Source organism: Diachasma alloeum, unplaced genomic scaffold (genome assembly GCF_001412515.2).
Source record: "Diachasma alloeum isolate Michigan unplaced genomic scaffold, Dall2.0 Dall_scaffold_00192, whole genome shotgun sequence".
In the NCBI taxonomy this organism is placed as follows: Eukaryota; Metazoa; Arthropoda; class Insecta; order Hymenoptera; family Braconidae; genus Diachasma; species Diachasma alloeum.
In genome coordinates this window covers 2,518,630-2,534,655 of record NW_021680357.1, presented here as the reverse complement: position 1 = coordinate 2,534,655, position 16,026 = coordinate 2,518,630, and the positions used below count along the sequence as shown (strand labels likewise).

At 37.9% G+C, this 16,026-nt stretch overlaps 1 protein-coding gene across 1 annotated transcript in view; it reads right to left on the bottom strand.

Moving 5' to 3' along the window:
* LOC107048433 (neurobeachin) overlaps positions 1-16,026 on the bottom strand; it is a 600,659-nt gene that overhangs the window by 25,795 nt on the left and 558,838 nt on the right. The window contains exons 31-32 of the mRNA XM_015271593.1: positions 5,826-5,943; positions 3,771-3,873 (exon numbers count right to left, since the gene is read on the bottom strand). Of these exons, the coding sequence (XP_015127079.1) occupies positions 3,771-3,873; positions 5,826-5,943 (221 nt within the window). The remainder of the gene's footprint in view (positions 1-3,770; positions 3,874-5,825; positions 5,944-16,026) is intronic.

Below are 16,026 nucleotides of genomic sequence, written 5' to 3'. Positions count from 1 at the left end.
TTACACCGATCAAAAATTAAAATTCCTTAAAAATTCGAATCGGTTAAAATCTCTGTGTTTAACCTCTAAATGTCAAATTTTCGCACCGAATGGAAATCAATTTTTGAATAATGTTTTCACTTTTTTCATTTTATACTGATATCAGTTGTTAGTTGGAAGTTCAAAGTTACTCGTTTAACCATAAATAAATCATTTTTTTGAACTTTTTTTTTTCTCAAAATGGTAAAATACCCGCAACGGCGCAGCGCTCATCACGCGACCAGATACGGTTAGTGGAGAAGTGCGACCACTCGAGGGTTAATTCTTTCACAAAATAATTTTTCTCGCGTTGCAAAGGGTTCTTACGTCGATGACTAGTACTTCTCGTTTCTAACTCGCTGGAGTCTATCACTATTGAGTGTTAAATTATCTTTATTAGACAACCAATATATTAAAGATTTGCGAACTATTGATTCTTGGTCTGAAGCATCTGAAACTATAACGAATGGACTTTCTGGATTCATACGATTATAAGCACATACGACATTTGTCTAGGAAAAATTTCGAGTTTTAACAGGGTCTTAATGTAGAATTATTCGACAAAACTAAATAATCCACAAAATTTCGATGACATTTCAACTGATGATAGTATATGATATGACAAAACAGAAGAAGAGAATAGTAAAATAAGAATAAAAAAAGAGAGAACCCATTCGGAAGGGAATTGTTAATTTATTAGTCCACAATAACTACACTCATTTATTTAAAAAAAATGCAATTGTCTACTTATTTGCGTCCACGAAGCGCCGTCTTCCGGCCGGAATGACAAAAAGTAATTAATTGCAATTATGATAAAATTTTCTGTATGAGTTGAAACTGTGATGAGTAGTCGATTAGTTGACTGGAATGATCGAGTGTACCGTAATAAGTAGAAGTGGAATCAATTGATTTCCATTTATTGACTAATGAAGTTCGTTGATTGAGTAAAACTATTAATTAAATCGATACTAAATATACCTCATCAATATTTACGTGAGAATGTTACACTGAAGAATTATCAACAAGTTATACCGGGGTGAATGGATAATTCCACAAATAAAAATACTGGGAGAGCAATTTATTACTCCAGTTAAAATACCATTTCGGTACTGATCAAAGTGCGATCAACGGAGCCAGTCGAGCCGAGTTTTTCGCACGAGTGCAAATGCATCATAAAAGCACTTCCACCGCCTCCGGAGTAATAAATTCATTTGGTCTTTTATATCACCGCGATATCCTCACAAGTGAGAATATTCAGATTTGAGAATTTACACATCGGGGCGGGGGTTTAATGACTGCCGTGCCTTTGGAATAAAAACGTCAACGACAACGAGAACACCGGATGTGTTTATAAATATGACAGGGAGAGGGTGGTGGGGAGTTTGAGGAAGGTCAACAATTTTTTGCATACTTCCTCGCGAACGAGTTGAAAGGAAATCAATTTGCTGGAGGGAAAGGGTGGGGGAGCGAGAATAAGTTCAAATTTAATGTTTGGATTGATATTTTAACGAAATAAAAACAAGTGGGAAATTTCGTGACAACATAGTCAATATATTTTGGATAGTATACGAATAAGTACTTGAACGAAGTAATACTTCGTTCTAGTACTTATCTTCATTGAAATTTGAAAAATAATCAAATAATTGATAGGCTAAATTTTCAGCCAACTATTGAGTAAATAATTCTAAATTTTGTAAAGGGATTCTTCGATTTGCCAAATACTCGTCAATCTTTCGAAATTAATTATTGATTGATAAAATAATTCGGCATTCAAGTATTTAATCGAGGACTAATTTAATAATTTAAAAATTGTTGGGTAAATTAACCATTCAACTAATGCAAAATTCAACTTAATTTAAAATTTATGGTTGTACTGATATCTGATGGAATTTACAGTTCTTCGGAAAATTCGAATAAAGTCTCATTTTCTAGCGGCAGGAAGACGGAATGAAAATACGGAATGATGATGATAGACGGAATAAGTCCACACTTTACATGAATTTTCAAGTGAAAATGAGTATTTTCAATGTACTCCTTCGAAATTCCTAAAATTCCACGAATTTTTTAAGGCATTCCTTGAAAATTCAGAAGAATCTGGAATTCAAGGCGAGATTTCTCTCAATTATTGTTGATTTTTTACCAATTTCCCCGGAAGAATTGAACTAAAATTTACAGTTTTCACGGATTTTTTCATAAAATTATGAATTTTTAATTAAAAAATTCGTTGAAATTTCAGTGGAAGTGTTACTTGTTAGAAATTTCCGTCCAAAAATTTTCAAACCTAATATAGATGTGTTTTTTTACGCAATAATTCGTAAAACGTCTGCCACAAAAAGTATTGTTCATTCAATTACAATATGTCGCTCAACGATTACCATTCGCACACTAACAGAAAAAATGAATTTTATCAAGAGAATTTCATTTGAACCAACTATCATTTGGGTGTTAATTTTCAAATGAACATGATTTCATAGTGAATACCATTTACCCCTTCTCTAGAATTGAAGTCCCTTTTATTTGTCGCAATAATGAGAGTATTTCAACTCTTTCTAGGCAAAAGTTTGCTAACTCCAGAAATTCGTTGGTTTAGTCAAAAATCAAAATTATTCTCATGACCAAATACGATGTTATCTCAATCAACACAATAATATGTTGTTCCAAGTAAATTATAATTGAAGTGAGCATTCCGTATGTCGAATCAGGATGAATATTGTTACGCGGAAAAAGCTTTGAGATTGTAGTAAAATGTCGTTGAGTTGAAAGCAGTTTATATTTCTTGACTAAAAAAATCGGATTAGTTTACAATAACAGAATCACATATTACGGCAATTCAACACAAACTTGGATGTCACAAATTTCGTTCAATGTGATGTACGGAACGCTCAAGTTAATAATCGGCTTCATTCGAGAAAACAACATTCAATTCATTCCTCAATGTGATCATCTCCTAGGTCCGAATTTTTTATCAATTCATGAAAGTAGAAAATTTCTCGACTGGAGATTATATTAGGTTAATAGAAAATAGAACTTTTCCATTTTTGTGGTGAATGTGGCTTGACGCCAAGGGCTGTTTTATTTAATTCAAGTAAATGTATCTCAAGAAGAAATAATTGATATTCACCGTAAGATCTTATTTATTTGGAATTGGTGCAAGTATATAATACTTATTCCAAGAAAGAAACATCTCAATAAAAATAATTTTTTCCATCAGTCTATAGTAAAATTTGCCGCGATTTTCTAGATAATTTTGATCCAACTTTTCAATCCGCGCGGAAACTCCTAAAACTCACCGATTTCCATCAATTTAAAACCCGAAAATCGTGATATGCGAATTCACGCTGTGAGTTAGCAAACTTATAAAAGTTTTCGTCCCCCTAAATGTCTTGCATTTTTATTTAACCCACCGAGGAATCTACCTCGGATCAGACGTCGAGAGGTCTCGAACCGGCGTATATTTATGACCATCGTATCTCTCGCCAGTTTATATACGTTAGAGGGATAGTTTAATGGATGGTCCAGTGCCGCAAACCTGTGTTCTTCGCCGCACAGGAGAAGTTAGTCCTCTTTTACCTCATGATCCAACCAACTAACTCAAGCATAGGAGGACCTCTCTTTACGAATGAGACAAAGAAACTCGCGGTATGCGACGAGCGTGTCCGCATGTGTTTCAAGTGGAATTGGTTTTAAGTGAATCGCCGAGGGACAAAAACACTTTTGAATTTTTTCGAGTTTGAAATTTTGCTCCCTCTTACCTAGTCTGTGGAATTCCGTATTTGATGCCTACGCCGACCCTCGGCAGTGCCTTGATCACCTTCTTGACTGTCGTCTGGTCCGGGAAGGCGAAGAGGATCGAGGCTGTTGATAAAAAAGTGTCAACATTTTTTTATTCGATTCAAATTTCGAGGGGTAAACTTGCCCACGCTCGACCCTGCCCAGTAAATTAATTATTCATGTCTGAAACTTTCAAACTCGGACCAAATAATTATTTTTTTTGTAATTTTCAACTAACGATTTTGTTGGCACAAACAAGACTTGTCTGAGAACTTGTTCGTTTCTTTCTCAGTTAAATTTGTTTTGTGTTGAATTTGTTTTGCGTTGAATAGTCATAGAACCTTTAGAAGGCTAAAATGGCGATTTTCAAGTCTCAAATTGAAACTTGAAATTCTCCACTTGATCCTTTCAATTTAACATCTTTGAAATCTCAAAAGAAGGATTTTTTTCCGGGATATGACTCGTGATATGTTTCAATGTTTTTGTTACAATATAGGATATTCAACATATAAGGGATTGACATACAACCTTACCATATCACTCAAATCATGAGACGATGACAGGGACAAGCGTCAAACGCGCATACACTTGTAAAAAAATTCAGTTGAATTTTCAGGAAAAAGACTGGGAATTCGATTTGAGGGGAAAACGTCAATGGAATTTCAAGTTTCTCTGAAAATTCAAGTAAAGTCCCATTTTATTGCAGCAGGAAAATGGTAATTCGACAATTTACATGAATTTCCAAGTGAGAATGAAAATTCCATGCCAAATTCCCTTGAATTTTCATGGAATTCTCTGAAAATGCAGAGGAATCTGGAATTTATGAACAGATTTCCTCGAATTTTCCTGACTTTTAACCAATTTCCCCGGATTAATTAAGTGAAAATTTATAGTTCCCATGCGTTTTTCCTTGAATTTATGAATTTTTGATGCCAAAATTCCTTGAAATTTCAGTGGAAAATTTTTAACAGTGTAGGAACATAGGACTTTCCACGTTTACCGATAATTATTTATTTAAAAAAAGCAATTTTAGGGTCAATTCCATTGAATTTTAATTATGAAAGACGCACTAGGACGGAATGGACACTTTCCACTTCTTGCTCAATGTTTATAATTCAGAAATAAATTGATATACTTTCCAATATAAAATAAATAAATTGATATACTTCCAAAAAAAAAAATTATCCTATTTAATCAGACATTCAGTGACCCACTGAGATTCTAAAAAAACTATCAAGTGTCCATTTTACCCCACTCGTCCCTATTGATATGTTCACCATAACTAGCCGAGTACAGGGCCATTAACCCAAGTACTTAACCGAGATGATTTATTGTTCACCAACAAATTTTCTTTGTTTTTGTTCCCCAAAAAAATTATTTCTTGCTGGACAAACGACATTGTGCCCAAAGGGTGACATTCCAGAGGTTCATGAAGACGCGTAGGGGAGAGTAGAGCCAAGGATATTGAGATTAGAATCTACGTGGACGTTGGGAATTTATCGTTGGACGGTGAAATAATCAGTAGGACGACGCGGAGACCCCGACTCGCCAGGTATACGCAACTGTCTCATATTTATTATTTCAGAGGCTGCAGATGTGTATTTTTTGAGAGAAAAAAAAAAAGTATAAAAATAATTATTAAACAAGAATGGAGACAAAAAGGACGAAATTGTGCAACACTCGGGGAAATGAATAAAGAAAAAGCCCCGAGGGCGATTGGAATAATGAATCGTCCCCACAAAAAGAACATACCGTAATGCGTGACTGATATTTATGTTCACAATGGTAAAAATAAAAACTCTCGAGCCCCATCAAAACTCGCTGGCACACCTCGAAGATACGCGCGGAATTTGCACCAGTGCGCTCTATTTCTCTCTTTCATTTCAGCACAAGAGATTAGACCTTGTCTCGTGTGGCGTGTGAAATGCATTTCGAGCAAGAAAATTGGAATGTCACCCGGCAGCACCATTGCTAAACTCGTTTTATTTTTTTTAAAAGCTGAATATTTTTTCAGGAGACAGTCCGTTTATACTCACTTCTGCTGGCGAGGAAAATCTCAATGGCGAGATTTTGGAGTAAATAGCGCCGTGAGAATATCGCACGGACTTCGGAGAAGTACCACTTCCCGTGAAGATGATCGCAGAATTTCAAAACCTGAAACAGAAATGGAGGTAATCATGAGAAGGGACCAAATTGCATTTTTAATTGAGAGTGAACCCCTGCCCGGGTAGAAATCACGCCGCTCGAGCTCGGCTCGGAAGCCGTATCCCAGCTAGAAATACGCCACTCCGCCCCAGCTTGGGATAAACTCCACGCGCGTCACATGTACCCGAGGTTGAGCCGCGTCACGCGCTCACAGCCTAGCGNTGAGAGTGAACCCCTGGTTGGAACTGTCAGATGGATTTTGTCTCATAGTGCAATTCTTTTGGCCGAAATTTGGATGGGCAAATTCCCTCCCGAATACTACTCGAGCTTCAAAATTAATCGAGTAATTCCCTCAAGGTTCCCTGCGCACAAACGAAGTCGTCAAGTTTTTCAGGAAAAATCACTCGTGCTTCGTACTCATAATTTTTTAACCTGAAAAACTTGACTCCTTAGTTTGTTTGCAACGAACCTATCGGGAATTGCTTGATAATTTTGAAGCTCTNAATTTGGATGGGCAAATTCCCTCCCGAATACTACTCGAGCTTCAAAATTAATCGAGTAATTCCCTCAAGGTTCCCTGCGCACAAACGAAGTCGTCAAGTTTTTCAGGAAAAATCACTCGTGCTTCGTACTCATAATTTTTTAACCTGAAAAACTTGACTCCTTAGTTTGTTTGCAACGAACCTATCGGGAATTGCTTGATAATTTTGAAGCTCTCGTGGTACTAGGGGAGACGGTGCCAGTACCGCGCGGCGGGTAATACCGCGTATATCGATTTTTCCACTCCTATCCTTCAAATTAATTTTCTGTCAATTAAATATTAAATGATTATCTATTACGAGCTTAATTTAGTGAAAATTTGGCTTTTTAATTGCAGTAAGTTCCAAAAAAGTAAGTGAAAATGTTTTAGATCAAAACGATGTAAAATTTGGCCTTTATAATTTAAACTTTCTTGTTTTGTGGAATGGAGCAAATCATATGAAATTACTAGAGACACTTTCAGTGTAGTCTGACAACAATGCAAATAATTTTTATCGATTATTTATTACAGCGTTTCGTTTGCGGGTAATATCACGCGCCGAGCGAGGGCAATACCGCGCAGTGAGTTACAAGGCTGGACTGCCGGCTGGCAAAGGTGCTGAACGTCCAAGTCGGTTTACCTCATTTGTAATCGGCATAATAAATTGACAAGGCAAAAATGAGACATCCTTTGAAGTGAAATTAAAGTTTAATTCATTCATTGAAGCTGCTCAGCTCTCATTAACGAGGAGACCGACAGATAGGTTATGGTCATCTGTTGATCCCTCGGTTATTTCATGAATCGATGGTGAGTTTTTTCGTCTTTGTAATGGAAATGCCACGGAAGGAGAACCCTGAAGAGTTAAGGATGTATTGCTGTCTCCCTACCATTTTTCATGTTTTTTGCAGATTTCTGGCAAACTATTGATCAGATTGACGCGAAAAAATATACCATTTTTGAAATTTATTATTATTCCATGATTCAAGAAGTCATCGCCGTGCAACAATTTTTCTACGTTTTTTCTAAACTTTTTTGGAACTTCACAAAACGTTAGGAAAAATGTAGAGAAATAGTCGCATGAATATGAAATTTGGTGAGTCATTTAATGAGGATAAAACTCAAAAACGGTATTTTTTGCGTCAATCTGATCAACACTGTGGCAGAAATTTGCAAAAAACATGAAAGGTGCCCGAAAGACAGCAATACATCCTTAAAGAAAAGAGGAAAGTGGAAAGATAATGCCTTGGACTTAGCCCTAGAGGCCGTTACCAATGGTACAGCACCCTACGCGGTATTGAAAACTCGGCGAGCGGTAATACCCGCAGCGGTGGGTAATACCGCTTACAGACCGTCGAAACAATAATTAATGATTTTCGTACTTTTTTCTGTATTAACAGCTCTAAAATGTGCATAATCTTGAAGCTGAATCACCACAAAATACTTTTCATGCGTTTCTTCGTCTACAATCTGATCATAATTTTCAAAATATGTGTTATTTGGTTAGGTGCGCGGTAATACCACCAGCTCCCCTACTTGCGGTAATTGTTCCACTGGAAAAACAAAAGATTTCCAACCCAAGATGGTTGAAAGAGACCCTCGTTGAATTTGACAGATGAAATTTGTCTCATGTTAGTGCGATTCTCTTGGCCAAAATTTGGATGGAAAAATTTTCCTCCGAATACCACTCGAGTTTCAACATTAATCAGGTATTTCCCTCAAGGTTCCCTGCATGCACACGAACCTATAGTCTGACCAAAATTACTTTTCCCTTCGGAAGAAATAGTTTTCTTTTGTTTTCATTGCAAAATCAATAATTTGACAATAGAAACCATAGAAAATCGTTGCCTGAAACTAAGTTTATGCCAGAAAAGAAGTTTTGGTTGGAGTATATCAAGGAATGCCTGATAATTTTCCAGCTCTTGTGATATTACGTACAAAAATTTACCCGCAATGTCTGGAAACAAAATAGGAATCAATCTGTCTCAATATTCCTGAAATTATCGATCAAGCGATGGCTCACGGCAAAATGAATTGATAAATCAAATCCAACCAAATTTCCCCTCTTCCGACTACAATCGCCAGTAGGATCCGGTCTAGACGCATCGCAACCTCTTCGTCTGAAAACGGCGCGTCGTCCCACGGATCAGGCCGCGGATCGGAAAATAAAAGGAGGTGCGGGGAAGAAAGCGAAAAAAAAGAGAGACTGCAAGAAGGCTAAAAAAAATAAATGGACATAAGAAGGGTAAGATATATATGTGTTATGCCGGCATCGTTTGTTGGGGGACCGCATGCTCGCAAACGTAAGTATGTAACCTGGATGCGGTGAAGTGTGATACGATATAGTGAACACGGTTTTGCCGGCTTTGCAAAGATGGCCGTCACATTGGTGGGAGGAGCCTTCCCTGCACGGTTTGCAGGAATCGATCCCCAGGAAGGTACGAGAGGACTTGCGCTCTTCGGATGTTGTATAATGTCCTCATACTGTGGATGAAGAGGTGAAGTGGGGTTGTTGAGAAAGAGTCTTTATTTACCGCCCAGTGACTTAACAAGGCTCTCAATTCTATCGCCGTTTTTAATGAGAATATATTAAGCGGCTGTAATGCCATTAATGGCGACGAATTAAATTATACTCGATATAATTATTTGTTGACTTATTGACTGGAATAATGTAAATGTAAAATTGGAACAACAGAACAGAACGCAAAAAAATAACCGGAATTACAATGATCAATTTGGAAATTTGAGTTGATGAAAAGACTCGTGATGAGCCCGAAAGAAAAGTAATGATTCAAGTAGCTCCAGGCTTGATTTTAGTATATTCGACTTGTTTAAAGCATGAGTAGGAAATTGGATTATTTGAAGAAGAAAGGTCTCAAGTTGTCATCGACTTGATTTAAGTGGAAACCAATGGATTGATTCCCCGTAAAAATCTACCTATTTCAGTATGTTACAACTTGATTTAAGTAGAAGTAATAGCTGATCCAAGTCAAATTGATACTTGATTCGAAAAATCGGAGTTCGAGGAATACAAGTACACTAAAGAAAACTATTACTTCATAAAGATCGAGATTCCATTTCATTTGACTCAAGTCGCCGAGTCTATTTGAATCAAGTACACGCATGGAAAAAAGTAATAATTTAGATGGCCTCCGGTTTGATACTAGTACATGATTTACTTCGTTGAAAACAGGGTGAATCATTCCGGAGTTTGGACTTGCTGTGAGTAAATTGCATTATTTGAAGAAGAAAAGTCTCAAGTCGTCACTAACCTGATTCAAGTCGGCACCAACTTGAATCAAGGCGACAAATACTTCAGTCAAGTCGAATTGATACTCGATTCAAGTCGGGGAAATACTTAATTCGAAAAATCCAAGTTCTAGTGATACAAGTGCACTAAAAAAACTACTCTTTCATGAAAGTCGAGTATCTATTTGACTTGACTCAAGTGGCAAAGTCTATTTGAATCAAGTACACTCGTGGGAAAAAGGACTAATTTCTATAGTTTCCAGCTTGATACTAATAAATATATTGCTTGTCTCGAAGCAGGATGAATCATTCCAGATTTCGAACTTGCTATGAGTAAATTGGATTATTTGAAGAAGAAAGGTCACAAGTCATCACTTACTTGATTCAAGTAGAAATTAGGGGATTGATTCATCTCCAAAATTCTACCTATTGCAGGTATTATATAACGACTCAATTCAAGTCAGCACCTACTTGATTCAAGGCGACGAATACTTTATTCAAGTCGAATTGATACTTGATTCAAGTCAGGGAAATACTTGATTTTTAAAATAGATATTCTAGTCATCCAAGTACACTAAAAAACCTGCACTCTCATAAAGGTCAAGTATCCCCTCAACTTGAATCAAGTATCAATTTGACTCGAATGGATCGTAGAATTTGCTTGACTCAAGTACAATGCGACTTGAATCAAATGGTATTGTCGACATGATTCTGTCCCTCTCATATCCAATTGTATTCGTGCACTCAATTCATGCACTTTTTTGTGAAAGTCATACAAAACTGATAAATAACGAACGACAACAGCTCCTAAGGGTATGATGTTGAATTTCTGTAAATGGAGAGGCTAAACAGGAGCCGACGATGTTTCCTAGGGTGGCGTGTGTGCATCCGCGTGCAGACACCCGTCAAAACCTAATTATCCGGCGGAAGGTCCTCAACTCCCTCGAGAGGCCACTATTCTCCAACAACTCGGGATGACAGTAAATAATATGAACGAAAATAGTTGAATGCAATTGGGAAATCGGAGAGTCCATTTCTCATCGAATGTAAACACATTAATTCGGGAGAATAAACGACAAACGTGGGCTTGACAATTTTCAAAGACATTGGGACAATTTGTCGACTGGAAGTATGTGATTATTTAAGGTTTGATGGACAAATGTGTGGGATGATGAGATAGAGATTGTGGGATTGATAGGGGGTCGGGGTCACCCTTTGGGGCGTGCGCATGCTCGGGGTAGCCGCAAACACTGGAGAGATGCGATAAGGGAAGATTCGTGCTTGGGAATCTATTATTCAGGTGCGCGGAGAAAGAGGCTGATACATCACGTATTGACCGGTAGATGGCGCTTATCAGAAAGATCGGGGATTAGAGTTGATCTGATTGTTTGCATTCAGAATGAGGGGAAGGAGAATGTTTCGATGAGCTAATGCTCTTAATGATACAATAAGAGTCTGTGAGTTTTTATTGAATAGTTAAAGTATTGAAAATGGTTGGCTGAAATTCCCGGCAGACGTTTTGGAAATTTTTATCACATTATAGTTCAGCGGAATTTTTCTGTATTTATCAAACTCATCAGACCGATAAAATTATCAGACGGTACGCGTTATGATAACAGTATTTCAATAAAAAATTTCAATTTTCTCAAAAATTTTCAAAAAAAAAACACCATTATATTCGATGCAATCAGTCAATAAGATGTCCTCAAAAATGAGCACGAGCCGAATTTCAAAAAGCGCATCGGACCCCACGTGGTGTAAACACTGAGAATACTCGTCGTCGGGTGTCAAGTGTTACACGATTAGTATACCTCCCTGTGCGGTACTCGTCCGCTTGTTATGTACCAGTCCTCTTCCCCTTCATCGAGCATCAATCGGGGGCGAGCCAACAATGGGCACTGGTGATGTAACAACATGTGTCGCATTTCGCAGGACCCCCACAGTCACGTCCCCGGGTTTTCCATTCTATGGAGTGATATGCTTTTGTATGGGGTACTGTGCCCCGGGAGAAAAACTCAATGGGAAACCACTTAGCAGCCGGCGGTGTACAACAAACAGATTAAGCGGTTGATGGTGATCGAGAGGTGGAGTATCATCCACACCTTTTCATACTCATACACTACGTTGTCAGAGAAACATTGAAATTTCATGACAATTGGTAGTTATTTTTGTAAGAGGCATATTGGATTCCATTCAAGGGCAAAATTATTATTAAATTCCAATTTTGAGGTACAATTCAACGGAGTTGTTTACGGAAGAAAATAACTTTGAATCTGGTATTTAATATTTTGGAATCAGAAATATTTCAGTAGTGAAGTGGTAAACGGAGATAAGTCGACATGTCTTCCAGTTGAGTTTTTGAGGAATATTTCCGAATCTAAGGGAGATAGCGNTTTTTACCCTCAAGTTTCCACTCTTACCATTCAACCCTCAGAATTTCAGTCTTATGATTTTTTCGCCCCTTTCCATTATTGCGATTTGACCCTTACAATTTTACTCTTCAGATTTTANTCGACATGTCTTCCAGTTGAGTTTTTGAGGAATATTTCCGAATCTAAGGGAGATAGCGAAATTTTCGTAATTACATTTGTTGTAGTACTCAATCGACTCCACAAAAAGTCATAACAACAATTTTGCTATCTCCCTTATATTCCGAGATGTTGATTGAAAACTGGTCAATAGTCAAAATTGACTTATCTCCTTTTATCACTTCGCTACTGATTTGTGTTCCGGAATCCGGAATAATGTACCGGAATACGGCATATCCCACGTACGAAAAAACGAATGGGCCGAGCTTGGCCCAAGCCCGGTGGCCGGCCTGCCGAACTTCGGGACCCGTTCCTCAACCGGGACCGCGCCGGACTTGGTTGAAACCTGGAATGATAACATCGGGCCAGGTCTGGGCGCCCATCTCGGCCCAGCGTTGATTGCCAGTNTTGTGCCAGGCTTGGCCCGTTTCTCCAACACTGGCATTTCGTACGTGGGTATATAATTATCAAATGGATTCTCAGTCGTTATTGGGATAAATTCATACTCTGGGTGATAGTGTACGTCAAATTGGTGACTCGAAGAGAAGAGGAAAAAGGAAGGCAAAGGAAAAGAAAACAATGCCCACGTACGAAAAAACGAATGGGCCGAGCTTGGCCCAAGCCCGGTGGCCGGCCTGCCGAACTTCGGGACCCGTTCCTCAACCGGGACCGCGCCGGACTTGGTTGAAACCTGGAATGATAANCTCGGTTACCCGCCCTTCTCCCGAGACTCAAGCCCTGGTCCCCAGGGATGGCCGAACCTCGGTCCAAGCCTGGGCGCCCAGACTTGGCAAGCCCAGGCTTGTGCCAGGCTTGGCCCGTTTCTACAACACTGGCATTTCGTACGTGGGTGATTCAACTATACTGTAACGGAGTGCAAGTCTGGGGCCTCCCAAATCTCCACCTCGGGTAGTGACTCGATACTGTCCTCAGAGTGAGGAGCTCAATGGCCTCCCGGCAACTTCAAACTGTTCAGGAGGTTGGTAGTGGCAATAATAATTCAAAAATCCCGAAAGAATGTCCCAAAATGCGACCAATTGCCCCTTGAAACCCACTAATAATTCGCGAAACCCCCAATTGCCAGCCGAAAGGGCGAATCCGCGGAGAAAGAACGTATGAAAATACTTCCCTGAGTTCTCCGCGTGATTATTGCCCGATCTCACTTAAATTTGGACGGCGCGTTGTCAGTACATGCCATCTCTTATAGACGCAACGTACAATATTTCAATGCGCGGAAGTCCCCGGAATATTATTCCGGAATTGGGGATAAAATATTCCGGATTCCGGAATATTATTCTGGAATCGAGAATTAAATATTTCGGATTCCGGAATATTATTCCGGAATTCAGAATATAATATACCGGATTCAGAAATACACATATTCCTGATTACAGAATATGATATACCACATTCGAGGATATTTTTTGTTCTGTGTTGAGTTTCCAGCAAAAGTCAGAGAGGAATATTACGAGATACTTGAATTGTCAATTGACCATGAATATTCAAAATCAGAATGACTGGAATCCATGATCTTAAAACCGAAACCAAAATATTATTGAAATACTCAAGCTGTCCCCAGTTGCGATTTGCGAAAGTTTCAATTTTAAGATCTTTGTAGTCTCAAAATGAATTTTTTTTTAGGTATAGATTCCTATTCTAAAAAGAATTCTACAAAAAATCGAGATGATTCCCTGAAAATCAGTGAGGGTGCTTTGAAAACTAGTGATAATGTCACTTGAAATTAGTGACAATATCATAAAATAGCTGCACTTTCGAATTTTGCACTTGAATTTCACAACTGGGAATAAATTCCTGAAAATCAGTGACATGTCCCTGAAAAGCAAAACTTTTTTCTCCCTGTACTCATCATCGAGAATATATTTCGCTTCGTGTTTCAGGGTGAATTGCAACTAAATCATTTGAATTTACTGGAGAATGTTTCCGTGATGAACAGACATAACTAACAGTGGGGATGCGTCTAATGGTTGGAACATTCATTTTTGAAACGCTTTCTCCCTGCGATGAGTTATGCCAGCCACGTGCACGTTCTCATGTACCTATCCTTCTGCTTCTCACACGAGATAATGCACCATAATTCAGAATAAACGAAAACGTCATGGGATATCACTTTTTGGATCGGTTTTTGATCGGATGAGCCAGATGATAAGTTGAAAATACGCGAACATTTCATTTCTTCAATCTCGCTGTTGTGGTAATATATTCAAATTGTTGAAATGTGTAACACCCACGCGCACTGTCGCCACTTTATTGTGTCCAATGATTTTATTTTTAGGTTGCCATCGGTTTTTCGTACAGGAATTTATTTATAACGCATTATTTCAGGGATGTGGATCAATAATGCTGGAAGGTTCGCCATAGAAACTACCTGACATTACCATAAATTGAACTTTTTGATGGGCTTGCGAGGGTTCTTTAATGACCCGCAAAGAAGGGTCTGCTGGTGTCTCGTAAACAAACCCAACTTTCCATCTAATTATCCCAAACTCCCCCAAACACTTCCTGGTCTCGATAAAACGTGGAATAAGGTCTCCAGTTTCCGGTGACAGATGCTCCTACGTAACATGTTTTTTTATCATAAAGAACTCCACTCGCGGGTTTTATCATCGGGAAATTCTGTTCCTAATGTTTTGTTTCATCAACAAGTGACAAATATGAGTTTACATTTTCCAGCGGTCGGAAGCGTTCTTCCTTCAATTCAATTACGTATTCAATTGTGTATTCAATTAAGGATATCTAAGGAAGTATCTTTTATAGTTTTGTACGGACCTCGCTATAGATTCAACCATTTTCGATCATCAAATTTTTCAATTAAAGTGCATGAGAAAAATTTGAAATGTTTCTCATGCAATTGAATTGGAAAATTTGAAACAAATCATGAATATTCAACGTCATTAAAATTACACTTTGCACAGAATTATTATTTGTTTAAAGATCCGCTGTTTATTGATAAATAAATAATTGAAATTGTTCAAACCTTCGGAAACCATATTTTTTTAGGCATAAAATCGATTTCTGGTAGTATTCTAAATATGAATAAATTTGTTACGATTCCGAACAAATGATTTGTATGGTAGAAAATCGATCGTTTATAAATTATTTATAAAAAATGCTCGTAATTTTAAAAAATTGCAATTTTTGAATATCTCACGAGAATAATAACTTGTACGAAAATTATCATGTTTTGGTGGAAATTTTCTTTTTGTCCACAAGTAAATTAATTCAACACGACAAAAGATCTCTTTTTCAGTAGAACTAAGTTTTTTCTCAGCGGAAAGTGTGTCTCACTTCGCCTCATTCTCTCCAAATAATTATTACATTTTTCTCAATTTCAATCCCGAAGCGATAATAAATGATTAGTATCGAATAAATTTTCATTAAGTTCGAAAAAGAAATATATTTAATTAAAATGAAGTTTTCAGTGAAATCTGAAATTTCATGATTTTTTCGCCCTAAATCGTGTTCAGTGTTACTGTCCTGAAAATTTCAGAATATATTTCAGTAGCAAAGTGGTCAAACGGTTTAATTCAATTTAGTTGTAATTGAGTTTTCCAGAAATATTTCCGAATTTAAGGGAGATACCGAAATTTTTATAATAACCTTTTTTGTAGAGCGAATTGAGTGCTACTAAANTTCGCTACTGATTTGTGTTCCGGAATCCGGAATAATGTACCGGAATACGGCATATCCCACGTACGAAAAAACGAATGGGCCGAGCTTGGCCCAAGCCCGGTGGCCGGCCTGCCGAACTTCGGGACCCGTTCCTCAACCGGGACCGCG